This window comes from Moschus berezovskii, chromosome 26 (genome assembly GCF_049115385.1).
Source record: "Moschus berezovskii isolate FMDL1 chromosome 26, NW_MosBer_1.0, whole genome shotgun sequence".
NCBI classification, from domain to species: domain Eukaryota; kingdom Metazoa; phylum Chordata; class Mammalia; order Artiodactyla; family Moschidae; genus Moschus; species Moschus berezovskii.
The window spans coordinates 38,546,013-38,558,890 of NC_142485.1; the positions used below are offsets into that span (position 1 = coordinate 38,546,013).

Here is a 12,878-nt window from a genome sequence, read left to right on the forward strand (position 1 = left end):
TTTGGCCAGAGTATTTCTTGGGTGGTGGTGTGCCCTTCTCTGAATCACAGTAGGAGGTCCATGAACTTACAGTCTTGTAAGCTTACAGTGAGGACAGGGTTAATCATTGAGTTTAGTTGGTCTCAGCCTTAATTTTCTATCATCAAATTCCCTGCCAGGCTTTCCAGTGGATGTTTTAAAGCCATCCATTGACATTGTTTTAGTTCTCTGATTTCATTCAGGGGTGCAAAATGGTGATTTTCCAATTCTATTATCCATTCTTCATTTATTAGCTGGAATTTTCTATAAATATTTCACTCATATAATGGTTGTTTTTTTGATTGCAGCCATGAAATTAAAAGACACTTACTCCTTGGAAGGAAAGTTATGACCAACCTAGACAGCATATTAAAAAGCAGAGACATTACTCTGTCAACAAAGGTCCATCTAGTCAAGGCTATGGTTTTTCCAGTGGTCATCTATGGATGTGAGAGTTAGACTACAAAGAGGGCTGAGCGCAGAATTGATACTTTTGAACTGTGGTGTTGGAGAAGACTCTTGAGAGTCCCTTGGACTGCAAGGAGATCTAACCAGGCCATCCTAAGGGAAATCCGTCCTGGGTGTTCAATGGAAGGACTGATGTTGAAGCTGAAACTCCAGTATTTTGGCCACCTGATGTGAAGAGCTGACTCATTTGAAAAGACCCTGATGTTGGAAAAGATTGCGGACAGGAGGAGAAGGGGACGACAGAGAATGAGATGGTTGGATGGCATCACAAACTCAGTGGACATGAGTTTGAGCAAGCTCCAGGAGTTGGTGATGGACAGGGAATCCTGGTGTGCTGCAGTCCATGAGGTCGCAAAGAGTCGGACACGACTGAGTGACTGAATGGTTGTTCACTCTAAAATACAGTTTCTACAAGAAGGGCAGAATAAATGCTTAATCTTTTCTCTTATATACCAGTTTCCATAGTGATAAGTTGGCACCTTAACGAACTCCAAGTATCAGTATCTTGTTTTCTAAGTATCAGTAATACCTCATGGATTTTTCTGTATTTGGTGTTTAAAATATAATTTATTGTTATATTTTTGTGTATTTAATGTGTTTATATATTTTATAATCAGTTGTAGTCATAATTCTCTGCCAGGATGGAAAATGCTCCATCCTAGCCTAGGGAGTCCCCTTCAGATTGGAGCCAGTGTTTTCTGGACATTCACCAGCCTTTGGTAGCTTCTCTACTATCTAGCACAACGAGATACCCCAGACTCACCTTATCCATCTAATGCTCTGTACTTGGAGAGTTTCTGTTTCTATGCTGTTTCTATGCTGTTTCTATAAGATATTTCTAGTGGGAAACGTATGTATGGCCTGTGTGCTAGGGGTGCTCTTTGCTACTTCATTTTCTCTGCATTTGTAGGGGTGGGGCTGAGAAATATACACTTGTTAAGAGGGGAAAAGTCAGGATTTTATACTAATACATCCAATTCAAATTTAAGGCTATAGGACTTTAATATAACCTTTTAATTTTATATGAATCTTCTCTTACATCAAAACTCTTGGTTCTGATGATGTTTTTCATCCTCCCCCAACCTGACTTTCATCTTGAGAAGCTTCAGATGGACACAAAGGCAAGATTAGTACAGTGAGTACCCGTACACCCTCCCTCTGAATCCACCAGTTGTAATCGCTTTGCGAGTTTAATTTACTTTGAGCAATTACAGAGGAAGTTGCCAGCTTTGTGACATTTCAGCCAGTCCTAAATACTTCAGCTCATCCCTCCTAGAAACAGGCCATTCTTCGGCAAAATGTCAGTGCAGGAAACAACACAGATGCAAATCTCGTAGATACTGCTCTGAGGAGGGGCACTGGTCATGGTGTGTTCAGATGACTTTGGCTTTTCCACTGGACAACAGTCATGTCTTGCATCTTCAAAATATATGTTCTGCATACATTTTACACAAATATACATGTGTTTTGTGAAAACGAAATTCTTCAAAAGTACTTAACAGGAAGCCATGCCTTTCAATGTTTTTCACATTCACCTCTGCTCCTTCTCTGAATGACATGCTTACCCCTTATTTTCACTTATCAACTTTAAACACCATCTGTTGTCTCATAAACCATGAGGACTTAGTTGATACTCCTCACTCCCCTAACCACGGGACCACCAGGGAATCCCCCACATTTCTATGCTGCTTGATTTCTATGTGTGCTTGTGATTGATCGAAGTGGAATGTGAACTTGCTTTTTCCAGATGAAGGAGAGGACGGCGTGTGTATCATCAGGAGTTGTAAGAAATTTATTGGGAAAAAGGGAAGGCAACCCTCTCTCCCATCAGTAGGTGTCTACAGGCCTTGTGGTGCAGAAATGACAAAAGGCAGGGGCAGTGGTCCTGGAGAATGCTTCTGTAAGTGATGTGTAAGTAGATCATGTGACTGTGCTGGAGTTAGAAATGGTCCTCCAGGAACCAGCTATTAAGCCTCCTTACTCGGGATAGTTTTATGGTCCTAATGAAAGTTCTCAAATGCTAAGGTTAACCAACCCACAGCCCACTGTCCTGGCCCAGGGAGGAGCAGGGGCAGCAGTTCTGGGCTCAGCAGGTGGACAGGCTGCTGAGATTGCTGGGTCTGGGATGAGCTTCTGCTATGAATGAGGGGTGTCTGAGGCTGTGTTATTTATCACGTGCTCTCGGTCTCACCGGGACCCCCTGCATCTCTCACCTGTAGATCTGGTTATAAATCAGAGTGGAGGTGGCACGGCTCACGGCCTTGTCAGCATCCCCCAGTCCCGTACTTGGTGGGCTTTGCTGCCTAGCCTGTCTGCCCTTTCAAACTTCAAACTTTCTTAACCTCTCCCAAAAGGAGACACAAGACTCATTCTGGTCTCAAGGACGTACGCCTCACAAAATCCTTCTTTTATTGAAACAATGGTTACAAATACTTCACATGGCTCCTGGGTCCCCTCTGCCGTCACTCCCAGCTCAGAGTCAGCGGATGCAGCACTTGGCTTTGCCGTTGTAGCAGGTGCCTTCAATCCTGTTGTAGAGTGGGCAGGGCGATAGGTTGCAGGTCCCCCCTTTCTTGGCACATCTGTAGCTGTCAGACCGCTGGCCGAGAGCCGTAAGTTGGCTGGCAACTAAGAGAAGGGAAAAACAACTATGTCAGACTCCTGGCTTGTGGCCACAGGGATCTCAGGACGCTCAGGGAAAGCAGGATAGATAGCCCTTTGCAAAGCACGTCACAGGGGTTTCCCTTGCAAGAGCGTCACACCGAGATGACCTGTGAAGCTGCTCGTGAAACACGGCATCTAAAGAGCTCCCCCCCATCAATGCTGGTGGGTTATAGTGTCTCCACCCTTAGCGAGCCCTCATTTTTTGGCATTATCTTTGAAGATTCAGTACATTATAGGGCCAAAAAGGAATAGCAACATATCTCATCAGAGTGCTTTGGTTACGTTCCTTATTCTAGAATGAGTCTGTGTGATTTTTAGCAAAGCACTCAAACATTCTGAACCCCAGTTCTCAAAATTAAGGAGACGAGATTATGTGATCTCATTCACTTGCAAGATTCTGAGGCTGGTCATCTTTCTTTTGGTGGGGAAATAGCACTTTTATGGTTACTTTTTAAAATTTAAACCTTTTATTTTATATTGGAGTATAGCTGATTAACAATTGTGATAATTTCAGGTGGACAGCAAAGGGACTCACCCATATATATACATGTATCCATTCTCCCCAAAATGCTCCTCCCATCCAGGCTGGCATGTAACATTGGGCAGAGTTCCATGTGCTATACAATAGGTCCTTGTTGGTTATCCATTTTATATATAGCAATGTGTACATGTCCATCCCATTATGGCTGCATTTAATTCTCCAAGAAATGTATCACTTTTTCCTAACTGACAGAGGAATTGAGATTAAATGTTCTCATTATCTAATCAATCAATGATTCAGTTCAGTTCAGTTCAGTTGCTCAGTCGTGTCCGACTCTTTCCGACCCCATGAATCACAGCACGCCAGGCCTCCCTGTCCATCACCAACTCCCGGCCAATGGTTATATTATGTTAAAAAATACAGAAAAACATTGGAAAAAATTCAACATTGATTCATGATTGAAAAAAAGAAAGAAAGAACTCCTACCAAATAAGGAACTGGAGGAAACTTCCTTAATCTGATAAAGAGTACTTACAGAAGCCTCTGTACAATGATCAAGCACTGAAAACATTCCATGAGATTGGCAATCAGACAAGCATAACTGCTATTATCATTATCATTCCACATTGTACTTGAGGTACTAGCCAGGGGAATAAGATAAGAAAGAAATAAACAAAAGGTACAAGGGCTGGAAAGGAAGAAATAAAACTGTCTATTTGCAGGTATTATGATTATATGTAGGACTTCCATGGTAGCTCAGATGGTAAAGCGTCTGCCTGCAATGCAGGAGACCCAGGTTCGATCCCTGGGTTGGGAAGATCCTTGGGAGAAGGAAATAGCAACCCACTCTAGTACTCTTGCCTGAAAGGTTCCATGGACAGAAGAGCCTGGTAGGCAGTCTAAAAGGAATTAACAGGAAAGCTTAGCAAAAATTTGCTGTCCATGGGATCAATATACAAAAAAGAAAAAAAGAATTTTACTTCTGCAATCAACAGGAAAAAAATAAAAATACCTTATAGAAAAGCATAAAACATGCCTGGTTACAAATCTAAAAAATAATGTTCAATATCTTTATCTGTAAAGAATACAGTATTTTTTTTTTTGTAATTTAAAGAGGCTCTAAATAAGTAGAAATGCTATGCTTAAGCATTGGAGGATTAATTATTTTTAAAATGTTAATTTTCCCCCAATTAAGCTGCAATGCTAGCCCAAAACCATGAAAATCCCAGGAGATTCTTTCAGTGAAACTTGATGAGCTGATTCTAAAATTTCTGTGGCAATTCAAAGGACCAAGAATAGCTAAGGCAGTCTTAGAAAAGAAAGCAGGAGAACTTGCTTTACTGGATTTTGAGACTAATTATAAAACCACTGTAATTAGACAGGTGGTGAGGATACAAACACACCAATGGAACACGGCAGACAAATATACAAATAGAAAAGCAGAAGATGCCCAAGGAGATCCATGCAGATACTGAAAGTTGAACAGCAGTGGCTCAGCTTAACCGCGGAGGAAAATGGTCTCCTCCGTGTTTGGTTCTGGAACAATTAAATATTCATAATGGAAAAAATAACCCCTTTACCCTTAGTCACACCATACGTGCACATTAAAAATCACTGCCAGATGATTGTAAACCTAGATGCAAAAGGAAAATCAATAAGCCCTCAGAAGACAACACTGAACACTCTTCATGCCTTTGGGCTAGAAAAAAGATTTCTTAAGGCTTCAAAGTACTAACCCTAAAGGAAAAAATATGACATGCTTAACCACCTTAAAATACTGTGGAAAATTCAGAGAGTGAAAAACTAAGGCACAAGGTGAGGGAAGATATTTGTCATGCTTACAACTGACACGGCTGCTATGTAGAATATATAAACAACTACTCCAGATTACAGGGCCTCTGCTCCAACCAGACTCCACACCCAGGAGACCACTCATTGAAAGGAGCCATGTCTGGGGCACCCCTGGTGGTCCAGTGGTTAAGAATCCACCTTGCAATGCAAAAGACATGGGTTTGAACCCCAGCCCAGGAAGATCCCACATGCCTCAGAGAAACTGAGTCCCATGGGCCACACTACTGAGCCTATGCTCTAGAGCGTGGGATCTGCAACTACCGAAGCCCATATTCTGGAAAGCCTGTGCTCATCCCCAACAAGAGAAGCCACTACAACAAGAAGTCTGCACATGCAACAAAGAGCAGCCCCCGCTGCATAACTAGAGAAGGTCCTCACATCAACAAAGACCCAGCACAGCCAAAATGAATAAATAGATCTTTACAAAGAAGAAGAAGCCACGTTTGATTCTGTGACTCTCTGGTTTGAAAGCCTCTGGGGCCCATCTGAACACAGATGGGGTCTCCGCTGCCTCAGGCCTGATTGTCCTGTGCTCCTCTCCTGACCCCTCACCCTGGTCCTGGCATGCTTTGTGCCTTGACAGCCCTGCAGTGTTGAAGCTGATGGCCCGGGTTTGAGTCCCTGCTCTGTCGTTACCAATAATGTGACCTCAACCAAGTTATTAAGCCACAGAATGGGGGTAATGATTCTTCTTCCCCATAGTGGAGCTGGGAGGACTAGAGTAAGTGTAAGAGCTCTGTTTTTTTTTTTAATTTATCTGGACGTCTGGGTTTTCAAGGGGATCCCCTGGTTGCTCAGATGGTAAAGAGTCTGCCTGCATTGCAGGAGACCAGGGTTCAATCCCTGGGTGGGGGAAGATCCCCTGGAGAAGGAAATGGCACCCTACTCCAGTATTCTTGCCTGGGAAATCCTGTGGATGGAGGAGCCTGGCAGGCTACAGTCCATGGGGTCACAAAGAGTCAGACACGACTGAGTGGCTTCACCTACCATCTGGGCATTCATACCAGCTATCCTTCCCATGTGGTTTGTCCTTGCCCTCTCTCATTTTGATAGAGGCAGAGTAAAGAGACAAAATAGGTGTTTAAATAGTTAATCCCATGAGGGGATTGCAGAAAAATATGGGAGACCCCTGTAAGTTCATGAGACATGCCTCAGGACAATAAAACAATGGTGGCATGAGACCCACATCTACCCAGTGAGCTCAGTAAGTTAATGACCCCCAGGACATGCTCTCTGCACACATGATAAAACTAATTTGTGGACCAAGCTTGACCAGGAAGGGAGGAGAAAACTCCCCTGCTCAACCTGGAGAAGGAGCAATGTTAGAAGCATGATGTCCACCTAAGAAAGTCAAAGAAGCTCTTCTCCCCCTCCCCACTTTTCCATTGCTTATAAAAGAAGCCAGTAAGTTTTGGGGGTGCAGCACCCCATTGCCAGCCCACTTTTAAACCTCAAAAATGTCATATTCTAATAAATCACTTCTATCACTTTGCCTCTCATTGAATTCTTTTCTGGGCTGAGATATAAAGAACTTTGGTACCAGAGCTCTTCAGAAACACCCCCAGCCAAAAATGACTCCAATGAAAATCCAGATTCCCACCTCAGCCAGGCAGATAACACAGCTCTGTGAAATGGGGTGAGGCAGTAGGGACTGGTGGGGTCAGAGGTGTCCTGAGGAATGCATCCTGTGTGGAGGCAAAGTCACCCTTTAGCGGCAGCTCACTGTTGCCATGCAGGAATCTGCCACATCTGTTGTGTCTTTAAGAGAAGATAACATGTACACGCTGCTATATTTGACGTGGAAAACCAAAAGGGCTTCCCTGGTGGCTCAGCACATAAAGGATCTGCCTGCAATACAGGAGACTCAGGAAACTTGGGTTCAACCCCTGGGTCAAGAAGATCTCCTGGAGGAGGGCATGGCAACCCACTCTAGTATTCTTGCCTGGAGAATCCCATGGACAGAGGAGCCTGGCGAGCTACACTCCATGGAGTCACAGAGACAGACTTTGACTCAAGCCACTGAGACCGCAACCAAAAGGACCTACTGAATAGCACAGGGAACTCTGCTCAATATTATGTAACAACAACTCCGGGAGTTGGTGATGGACAGGGAGGCCTGGCGTGCTGTGATTCATGGGGTCGCGGAGAGTCGGACACGACTGAGCGACTGAACTGAACTGAACTGAAACTGGAAAAGATTTTGAAAAAAGAGTAGATACACGTATATGTACAACTGAATTATATTGCTGTACACTTGAACATAACACATTTTTAATCAAGTATACTCCAATATAAAATTAAAAGTTAAATACATTTTAAAACTTTTTTAAGAAAAGAAGATAAAAATCTTATTTTTTTGTGTGACACATCCTGACTTTTAATTGGGAGAGAGTTAAAAGAAATATTATTTTGAAAATTCCATGAACTCAAAAATGACTTTCATCATTCCCTCACTTCTCAGATTCCTCAAAAAAGCCTTCCTGGCTCCTCAAGACCCTGTCAGCTCTCATCGTCATGTGTTCCCCTAGCATTGTGCCCTTAACAGCATTTCACAGCACAACTGTCATTAGCTAAGGAATTCTGTAATTGGTTTTTCTGGGCTCTGCTTCTCAAATGTGCGGTCATGGATTCCGGGGCTGTTCCCCCAAGCGTCCCCTCATCCCAGGGCAATGCCTGCCTGCAGCAGCTCTTCGCTGGATACTCCTTGAACAGTGAGGACACAGCCTCAGCCTTTCTCAGCACCTCTGATGGGCTCCCGTCCAGCTTCTGCAGGGACCTGGGTGGCCTTGCCACAGTGACAGCATTCCATGTTCACACAAAGACCATCCGTGTAAGCTAATAGTGGGCGACACAGGCCTTTTTCTCTGACCGGGATGAAAACTGCTAAAGAGAACACCAAGTCTTAGGATCTCCTGCAGTGACCACAAAGCACTGGTTCCCCAGGGCCTCCTGGGCCTTGATTCCCCAGCTGTGAAAAGACCTGGTCTGAGGGCTCTTCCAGAAAAGGAGTAAACTGAACCTGTAGGGGCTCAGGGTGGCAGAGCAGTGCCGCCTCCCTCCCTGCACTAGCCCCAGGCCTCCGTGGTCGGGGCAGCCTGCTGGCAGGGCGGGTATTGCAGGGGCGGCTGCAGCAGCCGCAACAACCAGCACACAGCAATGAGGACACAACCAGAAGGAGGGGAAACACCCCAACTGGCGCCTGACCCTGGGGACACAGGCTGGGGACACCGGTGTGTTCTGACGCAGAAAACACCTGGGCTCTTCCTCCCCTCCAGACGTTTCGACATCCCCCAGAAAACGGGGTGTTGAGCTTGCCTTTTCCTGCAGCCCCCTTTCCAGGTGTGAGCATCTCAGGGCTCAGAGGGGGTGCTCAACCTGCAGGGACCCCGCAGATCAGGCCCCCCCTAGCTCCAGCCCAGAGGTGGGGAGGATCCCACTCTGCCCCTTCTAGAAAAGGAGTTGGGCTTAGCGAGCAGTCCTGAGGGTCCCCATCCTAAGGCCCTCTTTCCTGCTGCTTCTGTGCAGACAGGGCTTGCTTGTTGTCCAAGGGCAGTATCTAAGCCAGTCCTGTTTACACTGGGCGCTCCATCATATCAGCTGTCATTTCTGTAAGGAGTGATTAGTAAGTTCAGTTCCTCCTGCGTGTCCCCGGGAACATTCTTTTTTGAGGCTTTGGATGAGATGCTTGTAATCCTACTTAGATGTCACAGACTGAAAACAACTCTTCGTGTTAATATAGTGGCTTTCAAACATTTTGAGTGTGAGCTGAGCTGCGCTAAGAGACTTTGCATGGCTGCTCATGAACACACGCGCTGTGAGATGAGTATGATAACAGAGCAGGACACTGACTGCATGGATTTCTCTGCTTCTCTTAAGGGTCCCGACTGGAAACATTAAAGCTCTGCATTGGAATACTTCTGAGTCCAGCTGTCCGAGGGGAGCCCTGAGGAACCCCTGCAGTAAATGAGGCACCAGGGCACAAGGACGTGCTGGCCTGGAGGAAAGCACAGAGGAGCTTGCAGAGAATTCCAGAGTTTTAACGCTCCTAGAGCCCTCTGCCCAGCCCACTCACTCTGCCAACGAGGAAACTAAAAGCCAGAAGAGGTAACTCGCTGGAGATGACCTGGGAGTGAGTGGTGGGGCTGGGATAAACTGTGTTCTTTACTCTTCTGGCAGGCAGGGCCTCACCTTCTCTTACACCAGGGGCATTGCTGCTTTGACCCCGAGGAACTGGCATCCCCTGGCCTGACACAGAGCTCCCCTGCAATGCACTGGGGAATGGGCCACCCTGGAGGATGTGAGCGGATTTCTCAAGGAAGGTGGATCCCTGAGTGCCTGCACGTGGGTGAGTCAAAGGCTCCGGCTGAACTGGTCTTGTGGGCAGGGCAGGTGGCACCTGCTTGCAGGAGAACACCTGGGAGGACCCACCCTGGGACCTGGCGAGAGACGGGGTGCACCTCTGGGCTGGCTGGGACGCTGCAGCTCTCAGGAGTAAGGGGGCAGCCTGCAAATGGAGTAGGGGTCCCCTTCACAGAGGATACTTTCTGGATGCCCAAGACAGAGACAGGGGTGGGGTGCAGGGGCTGCCTGGCACCGGACACCCCGCCAAGGGCAGAGGGAAGGGGGCCCTGAGCGAGAGATGAGAGAGGGGAGTCCGGCCCTCCTGCCACTCAGCTGCCCTCAGGCTCCTGGGAGAACTAGCCCAGGGAGGCTCAAGGCAGGAGGGTGCATTCCCCGCACTCAGGATGGCCTGGAACCCGTGGTCTGACCGCCCCGCGCCATCTGCCCCGGACAGGCCGCTCAGCCCGGGGGAGGCCTTCCTAATGCCCCAGCCTCGGGTCGCAGAGGAGGCCCCGAGTTCCAGCCCCGGGCGCTGCAGGGTCCCGGCTCACCTGGGCCCAGCTGGGAGAGGAGCAGGCCGAGGGCCAGCAGCAGCAAGCGGAGGACCCTCATGGTGGCGCCGGGCGGCGGGAGGCCCTGGGAGGGAGGCTCAGGGGAGGTCAGGCTCCAGAGGCTCCAGAGGTGGCAGGGTCACCGCCTTTATAGGGCTGGAGGATTGCACAACCACACACAGACGTGAAGGGCGGCGTCCAGCGCCAGGCAGAGATTCCAATAAATAACCCTTCACGTCAAGCCCTGAGTCGTCGGGGAGTCACGTGGACGCGTCTCCCTCCGGCTGCAGCTGGATCCGGCGCTGGGCCTGCAGGCCTGGGGGCAGCTCCTCCCGCCTGCTCTGCTCTGGGTCCCCGAGGAGCCCGTCAGATGGAGTTCCTGGGCCAAGAGTGCACGCTGGAACTCCTCCCGCCAGAGGCTCGGGGAGCCAGAGAGGTGGCCCCGGGGGCACTGAGCCAGGTGGCCGCCCGGCTGGCAGCCCGTGTCAGGCCTTTAGCTGAGCTGTGCTCTCCGCACGGAGCCCCAGACTTCACCCTCGTCCCTCATACAAGCCGGGCTGTTGCCTTTCCTCCAACCTTTAGGGATGGATTTTCTTCCGGCCCAAGGTTGACTAATACTAGTCTTTCTAGTTTCTGGATGGTGTTGCTTTTTTTTAAAATCAAAATCTCTCTCAAATCTTTTATCATCTATGAGCTTCTTCTGTCACTTAACCTTTTTTTTTTTTTTCGGTCAAGACAAATTTTTTGGATCAGTTTTAAGTGCACAGCAGAATTTAGGGGTAGGAACAGAGCGTTCATCGTATTCAAACACTTATCCTTTCACTCACTGATTCAAGTATGTATATTTGGTTCCTGTTGTGTGCCAGGTGATGTTTAGCGTCTTGGGGTGCAGTGAGGAACACGATTTATGTTGGTTTCCTGCAAAAGTCTAGTTGAGGAGATGGAAGAGCAGACATGGCACTGGCTAGGTGCTCTGATTGGCAGCAAGTGAAGACCACCAAACAAGGCCGGTATCTGAGGGAGTGTGTGTAAGTTTGGCTTTGGTTTCCTCCTGAGGCAATAGGGAGATCTTGGAAGATGTGAATCAGGGGAAAAAATACGCAAGCCAGTTGCCATTTTAGAAACCATCTCAGGGAAGTGAGGGTGGAGAAAGACTGGACTAGGGAGGCCAGCGGAGGAGCTGGTGGAGCAATGAGGGTCTTAACTAAGGTCATGAAGGGGGAAGAAAGGAGACATGGATTCAGGAGATGTTAAGAAGGAAAAGTCCCCCAGACACGGGAGACAGACTGAGCTCGATTCCTGGCTCCGTCTAAGTGAAAGGAGATGCCCCGGACCAAGGTGCCATAATCAGGAGGAGGAGGTGATTCGGGGAAATGGTGGTGAGCCGCAGAAACATTTCCGAGGAGGAAGTGTCTCGGTTTGGTTTCCCGAGATGCAGAATGTGAGCCCAGAATGCGACTGAAGGTGGAGAGCTGGGAGAGTCAAGAGAAGGGGGAGGCGACAGGACGAGAAGGAAGCGGACAGAGACGGAGCCTCCAGCCCGCAGTCCCCTTCCTCGTGAGGGGCAGGGCTCCAGGCTCCCGGGAGGCCCAGCCCTCCCGCTTTCTCTGTGGAGCCGGCCGGGCCTGGCACCACGGCCGGGACAGCCTCTTGGCTGGAGTTGTCCCATCTGTGAACCAGGGAGATTCAGACAGAGCCCCTCAGGTCGGGACAGCTGGCTTTTGTGGTGTTTGCACAGATCAGGGGAGGGGTTGGCAGCGCTCCTGCTGTGTGCGGCGCTCCTGAGAGTTAAGAACAGCCACTTTCACTGACAGCTCATGGGCCCCAGGCCAGCCCTTGGGCCCTGCGTGAATACTGAGCATGGAGCACTCAGCAGCAGAGATGCATTTGATTGCATTTCAACGGTATTCATGACATAACCACCATGTGCTGAGCGCCGCAGGAGTGAAGAAGGTGCCCTGCTCCTGGGGGGCTGGCGGCTCCTGTGGGTGAGCCTTTCTCTTTTATCCAGCCACCTCCTCTGAGAAGTCCTCCCTGACCTCCCCTCGTCCTAAAAGTGGCTGGTACTTCTGGGCTGCCCCTTTTACAGCCTCCTTCCTGTTCAGTTCTTGGCATGCTGGCTGCTTTCCCCAACATCAGTGAGGTCTGAGGGAGGGGCCGCATGGAGCCCCCCATCATCTCCCCTCCCAGGAGGGACTGATGTCCAGTATAGATGACCAGTCGCTGGAGGAAATGAATGAAATGGGTGCTGCCATGGACTGAATGGTGTCCCCCAGATTCCCATGTTGAAGCCCTGTTTGGAGGTGGGGCCTTTAAGGAGGTAATTAAGGCTGACAGAAGTCACAAGGCCCTATCCCTGTAGGATGGGTAGTCTTAGAAGCAGAGGAAGAGATTGCTGTCTTTGCCACATGAGCACATGGTGAGAAGGCCACCTCCAGAACCACAAGACAGGAGCTTCTGCCCTTCAAGCTCCCATCCTGGGTGTTTTGTTACAGTTCAGTTCA

At 48.4% G+C, this 12,878-nt stretch overlaps 1 protein-coding gene across 1 annotated transcript; it reads right to left on the bottom strand.

The window, feature by feature from the left end:
- Positions 1-2,861: 2,861 nt before the first annotated feature.
- Positions 2,862-10,531, bottom strand: DEFB1 (defensin beta 1). The gene is made up of 2 exons (XM_088832750.1): positions 10,375-10,531; positions 2,862-3,114 (listed from the first exon to the last, which is right to left on the bottom strand). The coding sequence occupies exons 1-2, from the start codon at positions 10,433-10,435 to the stop codon at positions 2,966-2,968; spliced, it is 210 nt and encodes a 69-aa protein (XP_088688876.1). The 5' UTR covers positions 10,436-10,531; the 3' UTR covers positions 2,862-2,965.
- Between the last annotated feature and the right edge of the window lie 2,347 nt (positions 10,532-12,878).

Excerpts from the sequence above, each read along its gene's own strand:
- DEFB1 (XM_088832750.1), bottom strand. The coding sequence starts at position 10,435 with ATGAGGGTCCTCCGCTTGCTGCTGCTGGCCCTCGGCCTGCTCCTCTCC. Across the intron at positions 3,115-10,374 it reads CCTCTCCCAGCTGGGCCCAG|TTGCCAGCCAACTTACGGCT; the intron begins GTGAGCCGGGAC and ends CCCTTCTCTTAG.